Source organism: Artibeus jamaicensis, unplaced genomic scaffold, assembly GCF_021234435.1.
Source record: "Artibeus jamaicensis isolate MK-2021 breed Jamaican fruit bat unplaced genomic scaffold, CSHL_Jam_final contig_497, whole genome shotgun sequence".
NCBI classification, from domain to species: Eukaryota; Metazoa; Chordata; class Mammalia; order Chiroptera; family Phyllostomidae; genus Artibeus; species Artibeus jamaicensis.
Window position 1 is genome coordinate 831,693 of NW_026521863.1, and position 23,587 is coordinate 855,279.

The window sequence follows — 23,587 nt, forward strand, 5'->3', positions numbered from 1 at the left end:
CTTTTTTATTTAATGCCAGAAACTCGCTGAAAAGAAAGACAGCCGCAGAGGTCTCGGATCAACAGGAAACATCACTGTGTTTGCTGAGTTCAGAGAACGCAGAACCCGCCGGTTTCGGAGGAGGTGAGACCCAACAGGGGTGCAGGCTCCCAGGCTGTCTCCACGCAGTGTGCCCGACAGGGACAGGCCGGCGGGACTGTCACCTCCCAGACCTGTGACAACGCCCTCGGAGCAGGCTGCTCACTCGGCCCTCCGCACCAGGATGCACAAGCCAACCTCAATGCAGGAAAAATCCGGAGAAGAGTCGGATGGGCGCCTGCGTGACCTGAGTGACGTCACAGACAGGCACACGCCAACCCCGCCCCCTCGCCCACACTCCGAGGGAAGCCCCACCCACCGGCTGTGCCCACAGGCAGAGAACAGAGGGAGTCACAGCATCGTCTGACTGCCCAGGGCCTCCAGCCCGTTGTCCGGCCTCACCCGTCCCGCCTGGTCGCCCAGAGCCATTTCCGCCCCAGTGGGGCTCGGGCTGGGCAGGGGCCGATGCACGCTGACAGTCGGGCAGCCTGTGAGACAACGGGTCCCCATGACGAGGTCCCATTTCTGCCGGGAGCCGGGAGCCTGGCACAAGGCTGCCTCTGGGGTGACCCTGGTTAAAGACTGAACCCCCAGCTGGACAGACTCACGCCCGGCCCCCAAGCCCTGCCTGTCGGGGTGCAGGCGGCCTGGGGACCTCGGAGCCTGACCGCTGGCCTGTGCTCTCTCTCGGCCGCAACTCCAGCATGTGCCACCCCGGCGGCCTAAGCAGCAAACACGCGTGACTTTGAAGCCTGCAGGGGAAGCCCGAGTTCCCCCACTTCAATCCTTTCCATTTAGATTGAATTTGCTGTTGTGAGGCTTAATTTTCACCTGCTTCCCCCTTAGTGCATTTTTTTGTGCTATGAGCTTACAGCATGAAATTTGTTGGGCAAAGTGGATGAGAATCCCCACCAGGGGACTGAACCTGGATAATTACCCCAGAAACATTAGACTGGGCCCGAGCACACGCGGGCCGACTCAGGTGCCACCAGACAGGACACCTGCATTTCACTCAAACCCACCCTCCCCGCCCAACCCAGTGCTGACCCTGCCGGTGGGCGTGGCCGAGGTCCCAGGTAGAAGGCTCCAAGGGCGACCTCGGGAGCCTGCGGGACACAGGGCCCCGCGTGGGCTCTTGCCTGGGTCTCCCTGACCCACCCCAGCTGCCAGAGGCCCGGCGGACACGGAGGGCCAACCCAGAAGTGTCCTCGGGGCCTCCGACCGCATGTAGTGGGCTCACCCAAAGGGCACAGAATGGAACAAAACTGAAGGTAAAATTCGGACTTCACCACTGGCACTTCCACAGCTCTTGTTTTCACAGGCAAGGTTGGCACAGGCGATGGCTTCCAGAAGCTTCTCTGAAGGGGCTGCCCTACACTCCCAGTTATTCTGGAATTTCTGCCGATGGCTCAGCACAGACCGCCGAGCTGTGTCCCTGCACCCACGCACAGCTGCAGGGACACCCCACTTTCCCCGGGGACGGCTGGGACACCACAGCACAGGGAGACAGAATTAACTTTTCCACCCGGCAGGGACAGCCCCTTCACTACACGCGTCCCGTGGGGAGCAGGCCAGGTAGGAGACACCCTCGCTGGCCGGCAATAGCGCCGTCACCAGGGGGGCCCAGGAGCCCCAGTCCGGGGCACAGTGGAGGAGCAGAGGGGATGGGGCGGGGGGGCTGGGCTCACCTTCCAGCGGATTTCCATCCGTCCACCCTTTTTCTCCTCGACTGCCTACGGCTTTCACCTCCCCAGGCTCGGACAGATTCCCAAATCTAACACACAGCACTCCGCCATCTGCTTGCCCTTCCCTCCCCACACCCTGCAATGCCCCCGTAGGCGATGTCCCCACGGGGCTTCCGCCCTGGGACCCTCGGGACTCCTTCGTTGAAGGTGGAGGAGGGACCCCCGCTCCCGGGCACTGACGTGGGAGCTGCAGCTCCGTCCCCGGGGAGGAGGGGACTCGGCTTCAGAAGCCGGATGCTCTGCCCGCGGAGCCTGCTGTCTTTGCCCCAGGCCCGGTCTCGGCCTGTCCTCTCTGACCCCAGATGCCGAGGGTCCTGAAACACTCTGACTGTGAGCAAAGCACAGGGGCAGAAAGAGCCTCAATAACATGCAACGGTCAGTGACAGGCAGCGCCCAGGTGCATGCTGGGAGGGAGTCCTCCCCCCATCTGGTGCCCATGGCGTGGCAGCAAACGCACTCAGGGGACAGGGCTCGTCACCTGTGGGGCACAGACAGAGGTCCCAGGATCTGAGACTCAGCGCTCGAACGCCCGCATGCAGAGCTTTCCCTGGGGTGCGGGAGGAGCCACGCCCAGGTCTAAGGAACGGGGAGATTCTGTCTCTGTCACCTACAGGAGTGACTCGAACCTGTCACCCAGGACACGGCACCGGGGCTGGGAGAAAGAGCAACTGCACAACCCCGTCCAAGCCGGAGGTCGCGACCTCCGCTTCGCCTAACGGCTGGGTCCAACAGTGGGGTCTTGTCTCCGGACAAGGAGGGAAGGAGGTTGGTTCTCTTCCTGAGCACGACTGTGTCACCGTCTGAAACACCAGCACGCTCTGCGGAGTCCGGCCCTTCATCGGCGCGGGGAGCCCATTGGCGTGTCGGGGCGCACACACCACTGAACGCCCCCCCCCAGAAATCACACGCGTAGAATTAGCACCAAAACACCACAAAGAGGCCCACAAGCGAGTGTGCACACCCTGTGCTAACCAGCGAAACGAGAAAGAGGTAGAAAAACAATGAGCTGCAGTGAAAACCATTTTAGAAGATTTTGGAAACGTTCTGTGAAACCCGCGGACAAGTTTGTGCCATGGTGTCACGCAACACGGCAAGGAACGTGCGCACGAATCAAGTGAAAAACGACCCTGCTCTTCTTCAGTCATAGAAATGTCTCTTCCTTGCGTGCTCCGAAAAACGTCCGCCAACGTAAAACCCGTCAGTCCGCGCCCGTAACAGGGCAGCGAAGACGCACAGGAAGCCCACGGACGGCCTCGCCACCGGGGACCCCGGCGCTGGGCGCCCCGCACACACTCACCTCGGCAGTTGCCTCGGTACGCGATTTCCAGCTGCGGGTCTTTGCACTTGGCGCGCTGGAACTCGCAGCGGGACAGGAAGGTCCTCCCGTCGGATGCGCAGAGAGGCTTCTGGGAGGAGCCCCCGCAGTCCAGGCTGCAGTCCTTGTCTTTGTCCTGATCCACTCGCAGGAACTTCGGGAGAAGAGAAAGAGGCTGGATGAACGTAAAGGAACGTCCCTCTGCAGCAAACTCGCGGAGACCAGAGGCCACTTCCTGCCAGGGGACCACCACTAGAAGCACCGGGGAAACCTCTGAAAATTCTTTTTTTAAAAAACGCAGACATTTATTGCTTTGAGAGAAAGGAAGGAAGAGAGAGAGAGAGATAAACACCGGCCAGTTGCCTCCCCCATGTTGGGGACCGAACCCACAACCTTTTGGTGCCTGGGACGATGCTCCAGCCAACCCAGACCGCCTGCCGGGGCAGACCTCTGAAAACGCTAAGCTGTCCTCTGTTTCCAAACATCTCGGTCACTGATAGCGTCTCCCAGTCAGAGTCTGGGGCTGAATCTCTGAGCACTGAAGGGCATGGGAACCGCCCAGGTGTGCGGGGAGGCTGCAGCACTTGAAGTCTGCATAGTGGTGATCATCCCGGAACTTGTCCACGGGGCTGCTGGCTCACTCTGCCCCCACCCAGCTTGGCCCTCGTCTGGGGAGCTAAGAGTGGCCGCCCGGGACCGGGCGGTGGGCTCACCCAAGGCAATGGCCTGAGTCCCCAGCCTCCCACTCAGAACTGACTGTCTCCCAGTGAGGGCGGGGGTCCGCCTGCAGCTCCCAGTCCGCCCTTCTCAGACGACAGGTGGCGCTCCCCACCCACCCGATCCCCAGCCCCAGCCCACACACCCCCACCACAGTCCAGCCTGGTCCCCCGTCCCACCAGACAGGACGGCCACCTTGAAGGCAGGTCTCAGGAAGCCCTAGGCAGGCTCTGGACAGGGCGAGCAGAACACTTGGGGGGTCAGAGCTGAGGTCATCACTGCGTGCTGCCTGGCGGCGGGGCCCCAGGGGCCTGCATGCACTTGAACGGGTTTACTTGGCTTGTTTCTGGGACAGACCGAGGGCTGCTCGGAGTGGCCCAGGCCTGACCCAGAGGGCCTCTCGTCCGCTTGTCCCTCATCAGTAAGAGGGAAGGGAAATTTGCCGCTTGAAAAGACACCAAAACGCAGGGAGGGGCCCTGAGCCAGAGCCTCACCCACAGCAGGAGCACAGGCGGGCGGGACTCTCAGAGCCCACAGCCCCGGGGCTCCAGAGGGAGCATTGGCCCACTGCGGCTGGGCAGCTGGGGCTCCCAGCATTGCAGCGTGTCTGCATGGGGGCGCAGACGCCGCCCAGCGTGCTCCCCTCCAGACCTCGGGCACCAGACAGGCCTCGGCGCCCAGAGGCAGCGGGTCTCCCTGCAGCGGGGCGCCGGGCACGGGACAGAGGCCTTCCCAGTGGCTCCAGCCCCTGCCGCACACCCTCATTTTTCACTGGGTAAAACGATCTGCACTCGTTTTGGCCAAGAAGCAAGTGAAAACAGAGCATTGCCTTTTTTGGGTTTGCAAAGCTTTGCTCTTTTCCTTAAAAATGGGCAGAGCAAGCACGAAAGCACATTGGATTGAATTCTGTCACCGAAGAGTGCGCAGGCCCTCCGCCCACTCCCGCCGCGGTCGGGGGTGAGGTCCCAGCCGTGGGGGCGCCCGGCAGCCCTGTGGGGTGAGGACCCTTGGCATCTTCCCTCAGGGGGTCCGTCCACCCGCTGACCCGCACCCCTGCCCTCTGCGGCCCTTATGCCGCTGCTCACCCTCTCCTCCTGAGCACGGGGGCGCTCGGGGCCCCTTCTCCTAGGGCAGCCGTGAGACAGACAGAGGCCGAGACAGAGAGGGAGAGAGGTAGAGGAGGGTGGCAAGCACACTGAGCAGCAGGTCAGGGGACCCGGCCCCACACAGGAGCACCCTGTCTCCCACTTGCGATGACACGGTGGAATGACTGACTCAATCCTGCTCGTTTTTCAGTGGGCGAGGTGGTCTGTCCGAGTTCCCTGACACCCCAAGTGAGGAATGCAGATGACTTAGGGCAAGACATCTAATTATCACTTTCTCTAAGTGGAAACAGACAGTCTCTACACCTTTAGTTCAGAAAAACCCCCAAACCTAGCATTCTGGCACTTGGAATCTGACCGTAACTCTTGATAATGTGGAGCTAACAATGGGGCCATTGTTTGTCGGAAATTGGAGTACACACACTCGGTGGGCGTTGCTCCCCGCCCTGTTTTTAACAGCAGTTAAACTCCGAGGGAGGCGCTGGGCAGAGGAAAGTAGCCGCCGCCGAGTGCAGGGAACCCACCAGGCCCTTCGGGGAGAAGGCAGGGCTCCGGGTCTGAAGAATTCTCTTTATTGAAGCAGCTCGGTGCAGAGGTTTCAAACCAGTTCCGATAAAAGGCATTTTGCCAAACCCAGGGTGGAATCTGTTGGACCTTGAGCACCACTGTTAGCAAAGTAACCGGCTCGGGGAGGCCCGCGGCCTCTCTGCTCCTGCTCCCACCCAGCAGGGTGTTTGCACAGGTGCGTGGAGGGGGAGGGGCGGGGGGAGCATCCTGCCCCCCGGCCCCACACTGCACCCCAGCGGGTCAGACACAAGTGGATCTGCACGTGATCTGGATTTTGCCTAACGACGAATGCCTGGGTCCAAGCCAGAAAAAAGTTGGAACGAAATCAAAACGTTTAGGAAACAGGTTAAAACACTCTTCGAACCCGAGCACCATGGGTTTTCCCACCGTCACGTTGATGGAAGACATTTTTTACTGATTGTGATGTGGGCCAAGATGCGGTCCTGGAAAACGTTCAGGAAACACTTCTGAAGCGCATCGCCGCACCACCGTGCCCTGCGCAAAAGCCAGAACCTCTCACCCGAGGCTACTGGGCAGCGGGTGCCACTTCCCGGAGTGTCTGCTCAGTCCACGGGTGAGGCTCGCTCTCTGGGAGGGGGCAGAGATGCTTTGAGGATGTAGGGGCAACTGGGGCAACTGGGGGCAACTGGGGGCAGGTGGTCCCACATGCACGCCTGTTTCAAAGAGTCGTTTCTCCATCTTAAAGCCAGAGCTGCTTCAGGTCTCAGAAGGTGTTCTCGACTTCATCCATTAAATGAAGAACCTAACTCTACGATGCAAATGTGGAGATTGTTCTAGAGCCTCTTCCGCGCAGCTCCAAGGCCAGAGTGAAACGTGAGTTACTTCTGGGTGGTGCTTCCTCCCCAAGGACTACAGCCACTCACTCATTCACTTGTTCACTCATTCACTCATTCATTCATTCACTCACTCACCCATTTATTCACTCACTCATTCATTCACTCACTCATTCGCTCACTCACTCATTCATTCACTCATTCACCCATCCACTCACCCATTCACTCATTCATTCACCCATTCATTCACTTACTCACCCATTCATTCACTCACTCACTCATTTGCAAAAAGTAATATGAACCAATTTGTATGTGTTATAGAAAACACCCACTTCAGCATTTTACCGTCTTCACCTCCAGTTTTACACTCTGTAAGCACAAAGCCTCCTCCTTCTAGGAAAACTCAGATCCAGCTTGAACTGAACTTACTAAATCGCTTGGACTGCTGGCCCTCGGTCGGGCAGCTCCCGGCCTCCAAGGGCATGAGGACGCAAAGGAGGGTCTGCCTGGTGCTTAAAATGGAGAGGACAGAAAATCCGGCACCCACGTGACCACCAAGTCAAGAGGAGATAGCAGTGTTTTCAAGAAAGACACAGGAAGAAAATGAAGGGTCACTGATCAGGGTGGTTGGAAGGGGATGCCTGTCACAGGAGAAGAGGACGCAGCAGGTGGGGTGACAGAGAGGGACAGGGTGACACAGGGGCTGGAGCCACGTCCCCCAGTGCCACACACCAGCAGAATTGCGTGTGCAGCGTGGGGAACCGAGACAGGCCTCTCAGGCCTTCGATGAACCCAGAGAAGCGCGGTGGCCACAGCCTGGCTGAGACGCCAGGAGCAGGGCACAGCAGGGCCGCCGATGTTCTCGCACTGACCGCGCTGCCTGGTTGGGACGGGCCCAAGACTCTCCAAAGGTGTTTTACGGGCTCCTTACAGGCTTCGATCCCCTGACCCAACTTCCCCCAGAGTTCTTGTCGTTCTGTCTTCAGGGGCACCTTCTACACCGGGGTTGGGGTTCCCCACAACTGGGGAGGGGCACCTGCTGCCTGTACTTCCTGCTCGAAACCCACTTCTCCCCCCAAGGTTCCTTCTGACTGCTGTCCCGTCCCCGCCTCCCACCAGCACTGATTTCAATAATGAAAACACAAATGTGTGTGCTGCTGCTTCTTTAAGTGAAGAAATCTCCGGGCTCGTTCATTGTTCCTGGCAAACGTTTCCTTAAATTCAGGAAAAACGGTATTACCCTCAAACTCTGCTTAATGAAGCATCCTGTGGGCTGTTCCCTTAATGTGACATTGTCTTCCACAATAAAAACCACCTTGGTTGACATTTGGTTCTTGATCTTATGGGTCAGAGGCAACTGGTCCGCCCAGGGCAGAGCCTGCAACACCCTGAAAGCCGGCAGCGTGCCGCTGGAGGGATGCTGCTGTGAGCCAGGCCCCTCGTCCGAGGGTCCCCCACGCCCCGGTCACGGACGTGCTCACTAGTGTTCTGACCGTGGGCAGGCCCTCCCTCCGCCACAGTCAGATGCCAGCTTCTCACTCAGGATCCCCTGCTCACGGGCGGAAACTAGAGGGTTCCTCCCGCGGCCCAGCGCCCAGCACAGAGGCCCTCCCACAGCCGGTGTTCAGCGCGCATGCGCTGCCCCGGGAGCCGCAGTAACGCGGCCGTGCGGGGCTCTCGGCGGACCAGGGGGCACCCGGCCGGGCAAGTGTCTTAGGGAAGCGACACAGGGTCGGGCACCGCTGAGAGCGAGGCCCTGGACGCACGCCACCGTCTCCACGGTGACGGCGCAGGAACGACCTGCTCCCGCCCTGCACGCTTAGTGCCGGCTCGCTCGCTGTCCCCGCCCCCACCCGGCGGCGCCTCACTCACTGCAGATCCAGAGCCCAGGCCTCCAGGAGGTTGCACAGAACTCCACCCTACGAGGACATCACAAAGGAGCATCTGTCCCAAGAGTGAGTCCCAGACTAGGAGAAGTATGCAAGGTGAGAAGTGTCTAAAGGTCAAAGGGCACATCAGCCTTGAAGGTCAGTGTCAAGCATTCTCTCAGCAGCCCACTCAGGGCACCCACTGGAAGCCCCGCAGTGCTGGTGGCCTGTTGGCCACGGACCACCAGACCACCCAGGCAGAGCCCGGCTTCCTGGGTGGGCCAGGAACTCCGTGTGTGATGCCCCGGTGAGTGGAGGGGAGCACTTGGGGCCCCAGGCCCTGCTCACGCAGGCTGCCCCCAGAGGTGTGAGGGGCACAGTGGACCCTGGGCAGGTGCGTGAGAGAGGCTGCTCAGCCGCGTGTCCCATGCCGTCCACACAAGGCTGGGGGCCCAGTGCTTCGTGGGCAGACAGCATCGCAAATGCTTCCCAAAGCCAAGATGCCAGAGAGTCTGTGTGGTAGCCAGACCTCAGCGGAGACTGCATGACACCAGTGACGTCATTCCTATGGACGCGCCGCTGAAGGGTCAGAGGCAGGGGCAGAGAGATGGAGCCCACGTGCCGGAGGTGTCTGGGCAGGTCGCCGGTCAGCCAGGATGTGGGTGAAAGAGATGGCGGACTGGGGAGCAGCGCAAGGTCTCACACACGCTTAGGTCAATGTGTGCTTTTAAAAGAGTGAAAAAAGTGTGAGAACAAACACACCACAGAAGAAGGAGTCAGGGGCCTCTGGCCCCTGAATGGAGGCCAGGCAGAGCCCGGCTCCAAGTCTGCGTCCAAACCCCAGGGAGGCCCTCGGAGCGTCCGAGACACCACCTGCAAATCACAGCCCAGCCCCACATTCCTCCCTGGGCACATGGCCTCGACCTTCCTGCATGCTGGGGGGGCACTGAGTGGCTCACAAGGTCACCACGCCAAGGGAGGCACAGGTCTCCGGGGCGCAGGGCTCTCCCGACAAGTTGGGGCACAAAGCAGGTGCTGAGCGAGATCTGCTGGGCCAACAGGCCCGACCACGGGAGGTCCTGGCGCGGCACTGCCGCTTCCGAAGCCAAGGCCCCTGCTCACCCACCACCACGGGGCCTGCACACTTGAAGCTAGAAAGAGCATAGAGGGTCCCGAAGAAAAGGGGGAGCCTCATCTGCCCATGTGTGTGTCCTCCAAACTCCGCCACGAACACCAGCCTGAAGTGGAGAAAACTGGGGAAGGAAGCCAGCATCCCTCTCTCGGTGACAAGGAGCACCCATGTCCCTGCTCAGGGGCCTGGGGGCAGCTGCAGAGCACTGTTTGGAAAGAATCCTGGGAAGTCACACAGAAGATGCAGCCAGTCCGGGCCACTGTCACCGGGCCATCGTGGAGCCGTCTCCAAACCACACTGCCACCAACTGTGTCCCGTGTCCTTGTGAACCGCGCATCTCACCACACCGCAAACATCCGTGTCACTTCTGAGGAGGTGCTCAGAGCATCCCTGGCACACACATGGCCCGTGTTCTGCAGAGAGGTGACGCATCACCAAGAGGCTCCGTGAGAGTTCAGGTTTTTCGGAGGAAAACTCCGGTGCTCTGGAAGCTACCTCAGTGGAAAGCCGTGCTCGGGGTCCAGTGGCCATCAGCGAAAGAGTCCATGGCCCTCATCGGGCTCTGGGAGGCCAGCTGCCACCCTGGGGCTGGCACACAGCACCCCCGGGGAGCCGCCCCCCAGAAAGGAGGCAACCAGGATGGGGCCAGTCTGTGTGGTGCCCCCGATTCCATGGTGCACCCAGCAAAACAGCAGCCCCCACCTGAGGCCCATCCACATAACGGACATAGGTTCCACGTGTCCTTAAAAAGCACCATGGTCAGTAAGCCCTGGAATCTGGGGATCCCAGAACCGGAGCCTCGATCCTGGCAGAGCCCACCTCTCCCTCAATTCCCAGAGGACCCCAGGGATGGGGGGGTCCCCACCACCCTCAGGGCTTGGCATGGGGTTGGGCTGCTTCAGTCAGGACTGACCATCCTGCAGGGAAGACCTGAGGCCCCACGGCTGCCTGGCCCAGAAAAGCCGGTAAGGCCTCAGCAGAATAAGTCAGAGACTCACATCGGCCCCCGTCTTCCCGGCAGCAAGGACGTGTCAAAGGCCATTCCCAGTGTCCCTGTTTATCCAAGGGGGTGGACAAGCTCTTGGACCTTGGAAAGCAGTTGCTGAAATGCTGGCGAGGTTTGAGTTAGGAGGCGCAGGAGTGAGGCGGGGAGAAGCGAGGAGGCCCGGCCGGAATCTCCGTCTACTCGCTGCGTGGATTAGCGCCCTGCGCCCCGCAAACCCCTGACTGGAGTGGAGGCTGGATTAACACAGTGCCCACCCCCACACACCATGCGGGGCACTGAGCACAGCCAGGGAGTGGAGAACAGCGCTGAGCTGAGACCCCCCCACCTCAAGCACACACCCCAGTGAACCTCACCTGCCCGGCACCGGAGCCCAGGGGCCTGTGCCCTGGCACCTCACCCCCAGTCCAACCCCAGAGACACCTGCTCCGAAACCGCCCTCCGGCCTGTCTCACGGCGCCCCGAGCACACTGGCTCCCACGACAGGTCGAGTGCCGCGCTTCTGAGGCCTCGCCTCACACCCCGGCGCTGATCACCACCCCAACCACGGTGACCTTCTCCTCCTGCAGCCGCCGCCTCCCCTGCCCGCCGTGTGCACAGGTGCACGGTGTGCGTGCTCAGGCGCGCCGCCCGCCTGCACAACAGGCCAAGACACGCCACAGGGAGGCCAGGCTGGGCAGCTTCCCAGGACGACCGGTCTCCCACACGGGTAAGTGCCGCGTCCTACAGGGCGGGAACCACAGTGGCAAGAATGCCCGAACACAACCCAGAATCCCGAGACCCAAGTGACAATTTTCTCTCGTCGAAACAAAACAAGCACAGGATCTGATGAGTTCTGAAGCCGACGGGCAGCGAGGCGCGACCGTGTGAGTAAAACAGAAAATGCGGATCATGGTGCTGACCCTAATCCACACCGCGTGACCTCCAGCACGGCCGGGCGGGGAGGCGGCCTGGCTTTCATCCTCTGCAGGAAGGACAGTACTGAAGGTCTAGTTCGGCCAAGTCTTAGCACACTGTTAGCGCAGAATCGAGACGCCCAAACATGACAGTCGCTGCCCGGTGACGCGGAACACTCCGGGCGGACGAGTCAAAGCCCGAGGCCCTGTGTGTGGAGCGCGCTGCTGAGCAAAGGCTGCGGCTGATTTCCACGCCCGTCGACGGCACCGCGGCCGACGTGGCAGCAAACCCAGCCCGATGGTCGAATGAGAAGCCTGGGGAGGACTGAACCCTGTCCGTCCGCCTCCGGTGAGGGGGCCTGCGAGCCCGTCTCACACGTCCCTGCAGGGAACTGGCCCCACCCAGGACACCGACTGCCACCATCGACAACTCATGACGCCTTTGACCCAGAGGACACCCACACAGACACAGAACTTCACGTCTTTAATTTTAAAAAGCAATGCTGCTGTCTACTAACATCTTTCCACCAAAATAATAACAAGTGGAGACCCACGGAGGTTGGGGTGCGGGAGGGCACGTGCAGAAACCCGGCACTGAATGTCCCTTCGCTTGTGCAGCCAGCACAGGGGTGAGGCAGGAGGCTGCTGAGGCTGACCCCCACCCCCACGCGGGGCTGCCCTGTGGGGCCTCCCCTGACAGGAGGGGACTGGCGGCCCCGCAGAGCCCCTGACGCGCCGGGGGGAGGAGGCGAGAGTCTCTCTGACGCCCCCGTGGCGCCAAGTAGAAATACACAAAATTCTCAAAGTGACAGAGTTCTTACAAATCGCAGGGCAAAGTCCAGACGAGGCACCGAGAGCAGAGCACTCACGGTGCACGGTGCGGGTCCAGCTCATGTGGCCGCTTTTCAGAAGGTCTGTGACATTGTCACGTGGCCCCGAGAATCTGTTTCAGGTCCTGGACCGAGGGCCTGTCCCCTCCTCCTCGGTGCCGCCCAGAGGCTGGGGCCGAGGGGCTGGCGTCCCCTGAGGAGTCCGGTGGCCCTGCGGGTGCAGCGAGTCACATAGGCCAGCTGCCACTCGAGTGTGGCGGGGACGTCAGAGAAACCCTCTGGGCCATCAGTCCGTCAGAGCTAACTTCCACGTATTCACAATAAAGTAAGAGGCATCTTTGAAGGGTCTCCAAACAGCTCAGAATTGCGGGGAGAGGAACACCAGCCAGTCAAGGCCAAATGCCCACGACCTGAGAGGAGATGAGGAGGAACTTGGGCCGACGTCCCCACCCAGACCTGGGGCCCGGCACGCCCTGGGCCCTCCCCTGACAGCAGCCAGCGCCCCCACCTAGCGCCCTTCCCCCGAGGGGTCCGAGTCACTGATGGTCCCCGTCCCAGGCGTGACTAATCGGAAGGCGCAGCTCCTCCGGATCTGCTGGGGGACATTCCCGCCAGACGCCGCCCCGGCTTCCCGTCCAGGTTGTCCTGGGCTGCCCTTCCTGTCTGACCCAGATCCTCACCCACAAACCCGGGGGCCCTGTGACCCAACCGGACTGAGCCTGCAAACCACGCCACAGCCACTGAGCCGTGAGCTGGGAGCTCCTCACTTGCAAACCCGTGTCGACGTTAAAACGGAGCTGGAGCCAACGGCCCAGAGGGCGGCCATCCCTGCGCGTCCGAGCTGCAGGCTCCTGGGTGTTCAAACAGCACAGTGACCTCTGTGCGGGGCCAGAGCGACCTCATCCCCCCAAGAACTCCATCTGGTGACCCCTGCCGGGAACTCCCCAGGCCTGCCCTGCACCTGGGCATGTAGGTCCCTTGGTCCCTCTGCATCCCGATGTCCCCGCCTGCCAAGTGGCCCAGTCGGAGCCCCACTGCCAGGCACTGAGGGGGGAGGAGCGAGCGGCGGTGGCCTGGAGCCACTGAGGGGGTGGAGGAAGGATTCTGATGGTGGCCTGGAGCACAGTGGCTCTCAGCCCCCGTTACCTCAACGTGGTTAGTTACCAGCACGTTCCAGGAACTTGAACTGCCATGTCATGCTAGTCTCTAAAGTACACTTAACAAATGAGCGTGTAATTATCGTGAAGTGAGACTAATAGTAAGGACGTGCCTAACTGAAGGCTCTAGCCACACACGGAGTTGGCGTTTGTACCCACCCAGCAGTCAGGAGGTCTTCCTGGAGGAGGAGTCAGTGTTTGTAGAAAGTGAGGGAAACGAGAAACCAGAAGCACTCCGGTCCAGCCCAGGGCCTTCATTCTCTGCTCCCCACCAGGAGCCACACTGAGCCCAGAGCCCTGGGAGAACAGCAGGGACAGGGACAATGGACAAGGACCATGGCCTTCCCCCCACTTTGCAACCCAGAAGATGGAGCTCAGTGGCCACTGCAGGAGTCAGGACGGGAACAGCTGGCACCCGAGCCCGAACCCAGCACCGGTGGCGTCCCCCTCCCCGGGGGGCTGGTGAGGTCCTCCTGCCCGTCCACCAGATCCTCTCCCACGAGCAGATGTCAGGCCCAGTGGGGGGTCCACCTGCCAGGGAGCCCTGGACGCCCATCTGTGGGCCGCCCCACAGAGCCGGTCCTCAGCTGGCCCAGCAGCGGTTCCAGAACAGGGCCCAGAGGCAGGGTCTCTGGTGGGGCTGGTCTGTGAGCCTCAGGCAGCCACAAACCAGCGACAAATACGGAAACACAAGACAGGTGGTCCTGACAGGTGGGCAGAGGGGAGCGACGGAACAACTTCTGGAAAAGCCGGAGCTTCCCCTCTGCCGGGCCGACCATCCTGCCCGCCTGGCACACTGACTTCCAGCAGGTGGAGGTGCGGCAAGACGGGCGGGCGGGCCTCTGGGCTGCGGGTCCCGGACCAGAGGCTCGCCCAGCCCAGCGCCCTCCGTGGAGGCGTGGAGACCGGCTGCCTTCGCCCCTGGCTGGCCCGGAGGATCCCTCCAGCCACGTGGACACGGCGGCAACCTGGCACCCGGTGTGTTTACAAGGGGTGATGCTCCAGGTCACTCAGTAATTACCAGGCAGCCCAGAGGCAAACACGGGGATTAAGTGATCGCAGTCCAGTGCACGCCGCACGAGCGCCACCTGTCACTGCTCGTCAGGCACCAGCCCAGGGCTCCCAGAGGACGCGGCGCCTGAGACGGCGGTGCCGTGCGGCCAAGCGGCGCTGGGCGCTGCACCGTCAGTTCTGATGCTCGCAGCGTAGAGGGCGGCGGCACTGGCTTTGCTCTCAGGGTTTGGTCAAACACGTCTCCCTGCCCGAGGGTCCCCTCTCTGTGCCTGCCCACCGCGCCTCCCAGCAGTGACACAGAGCACGAGCGGTATCACACACCACACCTGTACCAGGAGGCTGTCTGCACCCCAACATCACAGCTTCCCCGAAGGCCTGCTTCTCCCCTGCTCTGATGCCCCATTGGCCGCCAGCCCACCCCCTGCATAGCCCTTCACGCCCCCCACACCTGCCAGCACTCTTAGGCATCCCCCTCCGCACCGGACGCTCTCAGCTTCCCCCCAAACGCAGGGGATGCTTCATGCCCCTCACGTGAAGTCCTCGAGCAGGCACAGACACCCATGTAAGCCGGCCACTGAGTTTATTCATCTGCTTCCCGGGGGCTGGCATGTCACCCCCCCCTCCAGAGCCCCGTCCCGTGACGCATGAGTGACGACTTCATGGGAAAAGCACACACTTGGAATCGCTGCCGTCACAGTCCTTTCGGGTTCGCCCTGTCCTGAGGTTGGCACACCCGCACACTCCCTCCAGGAGAACACTGACAGCCAGCGTGGGGGTCACGGCCACCGCGTGGGGAGGCCTCTGCCCCGCAGGACCTGCGGGCCGCAGCCCTCTCTCAGCCACACAGCAGGTCTCTCGGAGAGTGACGGCTCCCGGCGGAGCACACACAGCCACACTCCCAGCAAAGCTGCAGGACATTGAAGAAAAATGGCCCCAGTGTTCCACTCCCTGCGGAGCACCTCTGCACCGAAAGCCAGGAACTGGGAAGCCCGGCGTGATGCCTGGACTCGGGCTGGTGGCCAGGTCGGGGTCCTTTTTGTCACCAAGGTGGCAGAAGCTTTGCTGGTGGCCTTAACCGGAAACCCCACCTCTGGGGCCCCAGTTCCCACAGGGCGGGGCCGGCCTGCTCTCGGGCCCCCTCTTGTGGTCGAGGTGGAGCAGGGAGGTCCCCACCCCCGTGTCCGCCCCCCGGGTGTCAGATGGCTGATCCACAGTGACCAAACCTGGAACCTGGGCTTGGGGGCGGGGGTGCCAAAGGCAGGAGGGACACCAGGCGCGCAGGAGAGGGGCCCGCGGCCCCACCCGGATTACATCTCTGGACAAGAAAGTGCTCTGTGTTTGGCAGCCCCTGCACAAGATAAATCTTTTTTAAGAACGAGGCCAGATGCGCGTGAGCGCCCCCCTGTCTGAGCCCCGAGCGGCCGGGCCCGCACGGAGCGGGCGAGCAGGCTCAGGTCGGAGCTGTGACTCACCTTCCTCGCCCTGAGGCGTCCCCACAGTCCCAGCCACACACACCCGCCAGAGCCGGCGGCTGCTCGGCAGGCCGGGGCGCAGAGGAGATACTATCGCTGGCGCTCAGCAGAGTCTGACTGGTCCCAGCCACGCTCGCCCGGCACGGGGAGACGGCGCCCAGACGGCAGCCGGGGCCGAGGGCACGAGGACAGCCGTGCTCGCCACCTGTCAATCACCAGGTAAGCGTGCAGTTTTCAGAGTGTGATTCACAGGAACATGGACTTGGAAGCCCGATGGGGTTCAGTTGCTGATTCTGGGGTTGGGGGAGTGTGGGGTGAAGGAGGGGGTGTGGATGCGGCCACATGTCCTGGGGACGGCGCATCAAGGCAGTGACAGGAAGCTCCCAGAGTCCCTCTCCCGGGGGGACACTGGCCCGTCTCGCTGGTGTGCGGGGCCACCCAGTCAGAGGAGGACGGAGGATCTCCCAGAAATTCATGCGAACTGCAGGGACCCTCCAGCCTGGGGCGTCAGGGTCGGGAAGGCACAGGAAGGACCACCACAGGCTCAGGAAGTTCCAACGGCAGCCGTCAGGGGACCGGTGCACCAGAGCCTCCGACAGGGCGGCTTAGGGCTGACAGCCAGCCACACGTGGCTGTGCCCTGCGGGGTGACCCCTCCGGAGGTGCTGCGCCCCCAGAAAGCAGAAAGGGGACCCGGCCTGAGGATGAGGTCCCCTGAGAAGGCTGAGGCCGAGGGGCCCTGTGGCATTTCTTCCGATGTATGTATGTTCCCTCAATGTTACAAAAATATAGGCCAGAGTAAAACTCTTTTAAAAGTACAGATGGGAGCTAGATTCTCGTGCAGAGAGCTTCCTTGGAGCATCGGGGAGTGTTAGTGATGAGAAACCAGAACAAGATGCGGAAAGAAAGGGCCAGTCTGCGTTCCGCTCTGAAGACGGGCTGCTCGCTCGGCCACACACAGGCACGCTGGCGTCAGAGTCTGCATGACGGCGGAGCCCCAAGTTCATGCCGCCAGAGTTCCGATGACGCCGGAGGAGGCCTGGTGGAACACGTCTGCCGGGCACAGAGGCTCCTCGAAGGAGCTCACACACCCACGTCCCGGCCCCGAAAGGCACCCTTGGACATTCAGGTCAGCGGCCGACGTGCTCCGTCACCCACTTCTCCAGCACCACCACTCAGGGCACTGTGACATCGTCCCTCAGTCGGCACGAATGTGCAGCTCACTCTTCCGGAGACAGAGGCCACTGCCCGCACGCGGCTCTCTCGTGACCCTCTTGGTCACAGCACAGGAGCCGGGCCAGCCTTCTTCTGGCCCCGGGGTGGCAGGCGCCTCCTTTTCTGTGGCTGCTGAGAACCCTGAGACGGGAGAGGGGACGGCCTCTGCCCCAGGGCCACCACCGGGACGGGCCCCCCAGTTCAGCTGAACCGGTCTCCACGCATGTCTGTGGGGTGTCCCGCCCTTCGGAGTCGGCCTGGGACCATCAACAAACACGAGTCCTCACGCGAAGGACCGGCGTGCAGCCCCGACTCAGGGCCCATCCACGGGGGCTGCTGTGGGGCAGGCCTGCCGTGTGGGCGGAGTCACGGGGAGACAGAGAGACGTCCGAACCCCAGGAAGGAAGCTGAGTGCCCGTGAGTGTGCTCGTCCTGGACGTGGGGTGCGTCCTGTGTTTCTGGGCCTTGATTACGGAGAACAGGCGACAGGTAAACACAGACACCTGGACGAGGTCAACCTAGACACGGCAGCATTGTTGGCCGGGAAACGGGGCAACTTGTCCTTTAACAAGGGACTGGAGCCGACACACCTGAGACACCCAGGCGGGGCAGGCCCGGCAGATGGGGCCGAGGAAGTCTCCCAAGCAGCGAACGCCCCGCGGATCACCGTTCGCTCGGAGCCCAGCTCGCACGCTGAGACTCCGTCACCGTTGGCAGACTCTGGGCCAGCAACCTCAAACGGGACGCGCTGGTTCACCCCCCGGAAAACTGCCATGGCCGGGGCTTGCGAAAGAACGGCCGCAGCAACTCGGTGCCGGGGGCAGGGTGGTGGCAGCCACCCACCCACCGCAGGGAGCCGGCCACCAGGACGAGGCTAGCAGAGGCTTTTGGGGGAGAGAATACGAGGAACAGAAACTACAAAACCTCTGATGGGGTCTGATCAGGACTGAGCAGACAGCACAACACCCGTGGTCCGTGCCGGCTGACGGGAGAGGCGCAGGGACCCAGGGGGCTTTGGGCCAAGGTGTGGACGAGAAAGGGAAACGTTGGCCGGGGTGGGGGGCGCGGAGGGAGAGGACAGGAAAGGGGGGAGGTGCAAAGAGGAGACTCTGCTTCGCCAGCCCCAGGCCCCAGAGTGTCACACGTCCTAACGAAGACCTGGGCGTCCTTACAGCGGCAGCTGTCACTCCAACGCGGCCCATGTCGAAGATCCCCATCAAACCTGGCCGGACGGTGCAGCGAACCAGCTTCGGTTGACGTCCCACTCGGTTCCACACGCTGTGCTCTGCTGCAGACCTCTGCTCTCGGGCCGCCAGCCCGGGCCACAGGGGACTGCCTGCCGCTCCCCCACGGGCAGCAGCCTCTTCTCAGCCCCCAGAGCCAGTACCTCACTCCCGAAAGCCTTCCTCTGTGGGCCCGCGCTCAGTGGATGGCCAGCCACGCGCTGAAGCCACACCAGTGTTCACGGTGAAATCCCGTCCCACCACCGACACCATCGGGAGGGGGAGGAGTCCAGTTTTGTACCAATGAACCCAGAAAACGGCTTCGAGTTTCCTCCTAATTCCGACCGGTAACTCCTCATCCTGCGCCGGTCCTGTGTGTGCGGAGTGGGGAGGCCCTCCACTCAGAGACACGTGGACACTGCCCTGCCTGACGGGCCGCACCGCAGCCCCACCCCAGCCGCTGCCGAGTCCCCGGGCGGCTGCAGGGCTCGTCCAGATGCAGGGTCCCTCAGATGCCCACTGCCCCTCGGCACCATGACCTCTGCTGCGTCCGGGCGCTCGCTGCTGTCCTGTTAGAGCCGGCAGTGGCTTCGAGTTTTATTTATGGTTTTGACTTCAAGTAAAAATTCAAGTGACTCTTCCAGACGGCTAGGTGTCTGGTCGCCGGGTGAACAGGCTTCTCAGTGGGGAAACCATGTCTGTGTTCCGTTTCCTCCTCCTCGACCACCCGGGGCCCATCGGGTGCTGGCGAGTGGCACACTGCTGGCCGACAGCACCCTGGGGCCCCCCGGAGCCACCTGGGGGGCGGAAAAGCACGGCCACGCCTAGGACAGAAACTGGGAGTGGGCGCAGCGTCAGAACAGGAGGCCCGGGGCTCGCACCACGACCGCCCAGGAACGGGGGTGTCTCCGCAACGGCCGGGCCGGTCCCAAACACACTGATAAGGACGCTTCGAAAATCAGTGTTTGAGCGAATTCCCTTTTCTGTCTCCTTCCCTCTCTTTCAGAGCAAAGAACACAGGCAGGGTGGAAAGCCAGCATTTCAACCCTGGTCACCGTGCCCCGGCCCAGCGAGTCCTGAGCCCCCCCTCCCCCGCCTCACCCCAGGTGCACCAGGCCCTCGTGGGAAGGTGACAAAGGTCAACCAGTCCCGAGGGGGGAAGGCGGTGCCCAACTATAAAGTCTGTGCCGGACGCCCACCCCCATCCTGGAGGAAGGAGAGCAGTTCCAGGTTGGGTTTGGAAGCCCCTCGATCAGCCTCAGGCCCGGGGGCTCCGACAGGGGCTCCGGAGGTTCCGTGTCCCTCCTCCTGGAGGCGGCCGAGCAGGACGTCTCTCGTCGGCTTGCTGTGAGGTGGAAGGAGGACACAGACCAGAGCACCCCCAGCAGAGTGTGGGCATCGCGGGGGCACGTGGGGAGCTTGCCTTTTACAGCAGTGAGAACAGGCGCAGGGCGGGGCGGGGGCCCCTTCACGCTGCCTTCTGAGCGCAGGCACCAAGGCACAGGGGCAGCTCCGACATGAGTCTGCGGCCCTGCTGACGGGACAGGGGCACGGGGACGCCCCTCCCGGCCCCCACAGGACGCACACAGCTGCCGGCTCCCTGGCTGCCCGTCACCGTCTGTGCCGCTGCGCAGAGGCCGTGGGCCTGCGGTGCGGCCAGGGAGTCACGTGGGGGGGTCCCTCCCAGTCGCAGCCACGCACAGAGGTGTTTTTTAAAAGGCCAACCACTCGCATGGGAAATGGACAGTGGGCGTGGCCCGGCCTTGGGGGGACCCACGTCTCCAAGGACAAGAGAGACGTGGGCCCAAATGAGGGTGGAGTGGACGCCGCGGACACCCTGCCGACCGGGAAAAACGCCGAGCCCTGATCGAGGACCGTGAGGTTACACCAAACCATCAGAAAGTCAGGAGAAAAAAAACAGAAAACGTCTTAAGGCAAAACGTAAAAAAGATACTTTTCAAGCAAAGCAGATTCTCTGAGTCAGGAACACAAAGCCCAGTGGTGCACTTGGACCATGCTCCGCTCCGAGAGCGGGGAGACAGGCGGAGTTCCGCGAGGCCAGGTCGCAGAGCCGTGGGCCCAGGAGGCAGAGGCTCGGCGGCTGGGTGAGAAGCCCGGACGGAGCAGGAGGCGCAGCACCGCACCTGTGTCCGCGGCCCCGCAGCCTGCACCGCTCACCGTCGGCACTGCCCAGGCACATACTGAGCGTGCCCTCGCCGCCGCGACAGGTGGAGAGACGGGCCCGCGAGCAGGCACCCCCGACGGCACAGCCCTGCGAGCCAGTAATTGCAGGTTTTAAAACTGTCTCTGGAGGGGCCGGGCCGTGGGTGTCCACAGACTCGCTGCTAATTGGAGAACTAATGTGCACCGAGCACACTAGAAGCATAGTTCTCGTCTTCACACGTGTTAAACAGACACCATTGCTGTATCCCCGCTTTACAGATACGGGGGGTGAAGAAGAGAAAAGTTGGGGATGTGCCCCCAGAGGAAACTAGCTGTCACGCCCGTCCCCACGGGCTGAGGCTGCCTCTCTGACGGGTGAAAGGCCACATGTGAGTCCACAGCCGCTCCCCTGAGAACAAAAGACATGCCCACGGACCAGGAAGGGGCCTGGGGAGACGTCAGCACCCCGGGGAGACCCCGCACACATAGCATTTCCACGAGGCCCCTCGGCCAACTTCCTGATGTCCCGGGCTGGGGGCAGGGTAGGAAGCAGTCTGCCAAAATATTTTACAGCTTTAAACTTTTCTCCTGCATGCAAAAGCAGCGCAGCATTTTATTTGCAAATGTGGTTTCGAAGCCAAAAGCTGTCTGGGCAGTGCCGTAAGGGAGGCACCGCGGGCCCCTGGGATCTGTCACCACGGGCGCCCCCCCGGGGGGGTGGGCACCCCGAGAGCCACTGTCAGAGGCGAAGGGCCAGAGGCTCCAAGCAAATGGTTAAATCAGAAGAGGGCGGGGAGAGCAGAGGAGAAAATCTGCAGAGATTTAAATCGTTCCAATAACTAACCACAGGGGTCCTGCTGCTCCTCTGGGGGGGGGGGACCACCCGGCCGAGGGTCCCGCCAGCCCAGCTGGCAGACGACAGGCTGCTCTGGGCACTTTCAGAAACTCGGTGGGCAACCTGCCGCCCCGGGTCTGGAGCAAGCTTGGTTGGGGTCGCATTCTGAGAACTGGCCCCAGCCTTGCGTGCACTGTGAGGCGGGGTTGGGGGGCTCTGTTTTTATGTGTGTGCATCACTGTGTCTATGTATGTACAGATGTGCACACACATGAACACGTGCAGCGAACCCTCCAGGAAGATGAAAGTCGGCGGGGAGAGCCGAGCGTGTGAAAACTTCCCTCACGCCTGCAGCTCGCAGGCTCTAATCTACAAGTCGCTGTGAGACAAGGCAGGGACCCACGACCGCTCCAGAAGAATTTTAGGTATGAACCATGAACTCACCAGCTCCTTCCCCCTCGTCCTGCTTTAAAAGAAAAAAGAAGGCTCGCAGAGGACTTCGGATTTGCTGAAGGCAGACCCGACCACAGCCTCTGTTTTCCAGGCAGTAACCACCTTCGGGACGAGCCCCTGGCCGCTTTGAAACTGCCTCCTGCACCAGAGGTGTTCTCTCCACCCTCCATCTTTCCTGAAGCACTTGTTCAAAAACACATTCAAGGGGACTGTTTTCGTCCCTGCAGATTGCATTAATTACGGGTTTGCAAACGCTGAGAGCCCACGAGGCCTGCCCGAGCTGGGGGCTGCAGCTGGCCGGCCAGCAGCCGGTGGCTTGGCGCGGCCCCTGCACATAGCTCCGTGCTCGGCACTGGGCGCTGTGCCGGCCAAGGCCATCCCCCAGACGTTGCAGCTAAGAGGGAAAAACACACAGCGGTCAACCACCCGGACCCACGCGCTGGGTCGTGCGGCCTGCGCCCAGCACGGGCCCCGGGAGAGGACTTGAGGGCACATGACCCTGGAGACGCCTCCTCCCTCCCAGTCCCGCCCGTGCACCCCACTGACAAATGGTTTTATTTGTGATGCCATCCGCTTTTCCCAGCCCTCCTTAGAGAGGTCGCCAGGAGACTCAGGCGAGATTCACGGGCCACAGGGAGGGCCCACAGGGCAGCCCCTTCACCCACGCGGGGAGCCCGCTCACAGACAGGCTCCTGGAAGCTGGATCAGCGGCGCGTGGGCGAAGGCTCTCTGGTGGGCCCTCCTCGAACTCTCTGCGGGGGTGGCGCCGGCCATGTAGGTGCGCAAGTGGGGAGCACGCCCCAACTCCCGCCCACCCGCGGCGCCAGCACCCCGCGCGCCCCCCGCAGCCTGGAGGCGCACGCCATCCACCCACCGGAGTCCCACCTGCCTCCGCCCGCCAGGAGGGGGAGGCACCGCCTCGAGGGTCACCTGCTCCCTGAGTCCAGAGCCTGGGCCGAGGGGACGCCGGGACCGGCCGGGACTCACCGTGAGCGCCGAGAACCTCTGCGCGGGCGCCGGCGGGAGCAGCCCCGCGAGCAGCGGCAGCCAGCAGAGCCCGGACAGCAGCATGGCGAGGGCGGGGCGCGCGGCCGGAGCGGCGACGCGCAGAGCGGCTGGGAGCCGGGCAGAGGGGCTGCTCGAGGTCCTCTCCCCAGCGCCCCAGGCAGCCCGGAGTCCACCAGCTACCCTCCCGGCCCGGAGCGCTCCTCCGCGTCCGTGCGGCTTCCCTGGCTCCTGTCAAATAACTCCAGGGCGTCCCGGAGCCTCCTCCGTCCCTCCGTCCCTCCCTCCCCTCCTCCCCTCCCCTCCGCTCCCCAGCCCCACCTCCCGCGCTCCCCGCCGCGCCCGCTAGGCTCAGATGCCCGCTCCGGCCCAGGGGCCACCCTGGCGCGGGTCTGCTGAACCAGAGCCCCCAAGGAGCCCACCAGGGCGGTGCTGCGGCCTGTCGGCACCGAGCCTCCTTCCTGCGCCGGCACACACGCGGAGGCACATATATATGCACACGCATACTCCACACGTGCACACAAATGTGAAGCTCCCTGCCACAGCCCCGAGATGCGCTGCACCCCCCTCCTGCCCCAGGGCCCCCACCTGGTCTGCACACCACGAGCCACTGGGCCTGGTTCACCCAGCAGCGTTCACGGGAGCCTGCGTCGGCGCCCAGCCGACTCCAGGCACCGTGGTTCTCCTCAACCTCTGGACGCCCACGCCACCTCCCCCAGCCCAGAATGCAAGGCAACCAGACACGCGGCAACATCCAAAAATTCCACCGGGACAGCCACCTGTGGCGTCTTTGCGTGGGTTCATCCACGCCGGCCGATGTGGACCCACAGCTCCGGGTCTGAAACGCGGCTGCAGCCGCGACCCGCTCGGCAAGTGTGGCTGCAAGGTGCCTGCCCTGCACCTCGCCGCCAGAGCCAGCCGCCTGTTTGTGCAGGAAGGAGGGGCTGCAGAGGCTGCAGCCTCCCGGGTGGGGACCGGCTGGAAACCAGGAGAATTTCGCACAC

At 62.6% G+C, this 23,587-nt stretch overlaps 1 protein-coding gene across 2 annotated transcripts in view; it reads right to left on the reverse strand.

Annotated features, from left to right (window-relative positions):
* Positions 1-22,805, reverse strand: part of SMOC2 (SPARC related modular calcium binding 2) — a 76,930-nt gene extending 54,125 nt beyond the window's left edge. For both annotated transcript variants that reach the window (XM_053668677.1, XM_053668676.1), the window contains exons 1-2: positions 22,566-22,805; positions 3,121-3,292 (exon numbers count right to left, since the gene is read on the reverse strand). In XM_053668677.1, coding sequence (XP_053524652.1) covers positions 3,121-3,292; positions 22,566-22,649 — 256 coding nt within the window. In that variant the 5' untranslated portion in view covers positions 22,650-22,805. The remainder of the gene's footprint in view (positions 1-3,120; positions 3,293-22,565) is intronic.
* Between the last annotated feature and the right edge of the window lie 782 nt (positions 22,806-23,587).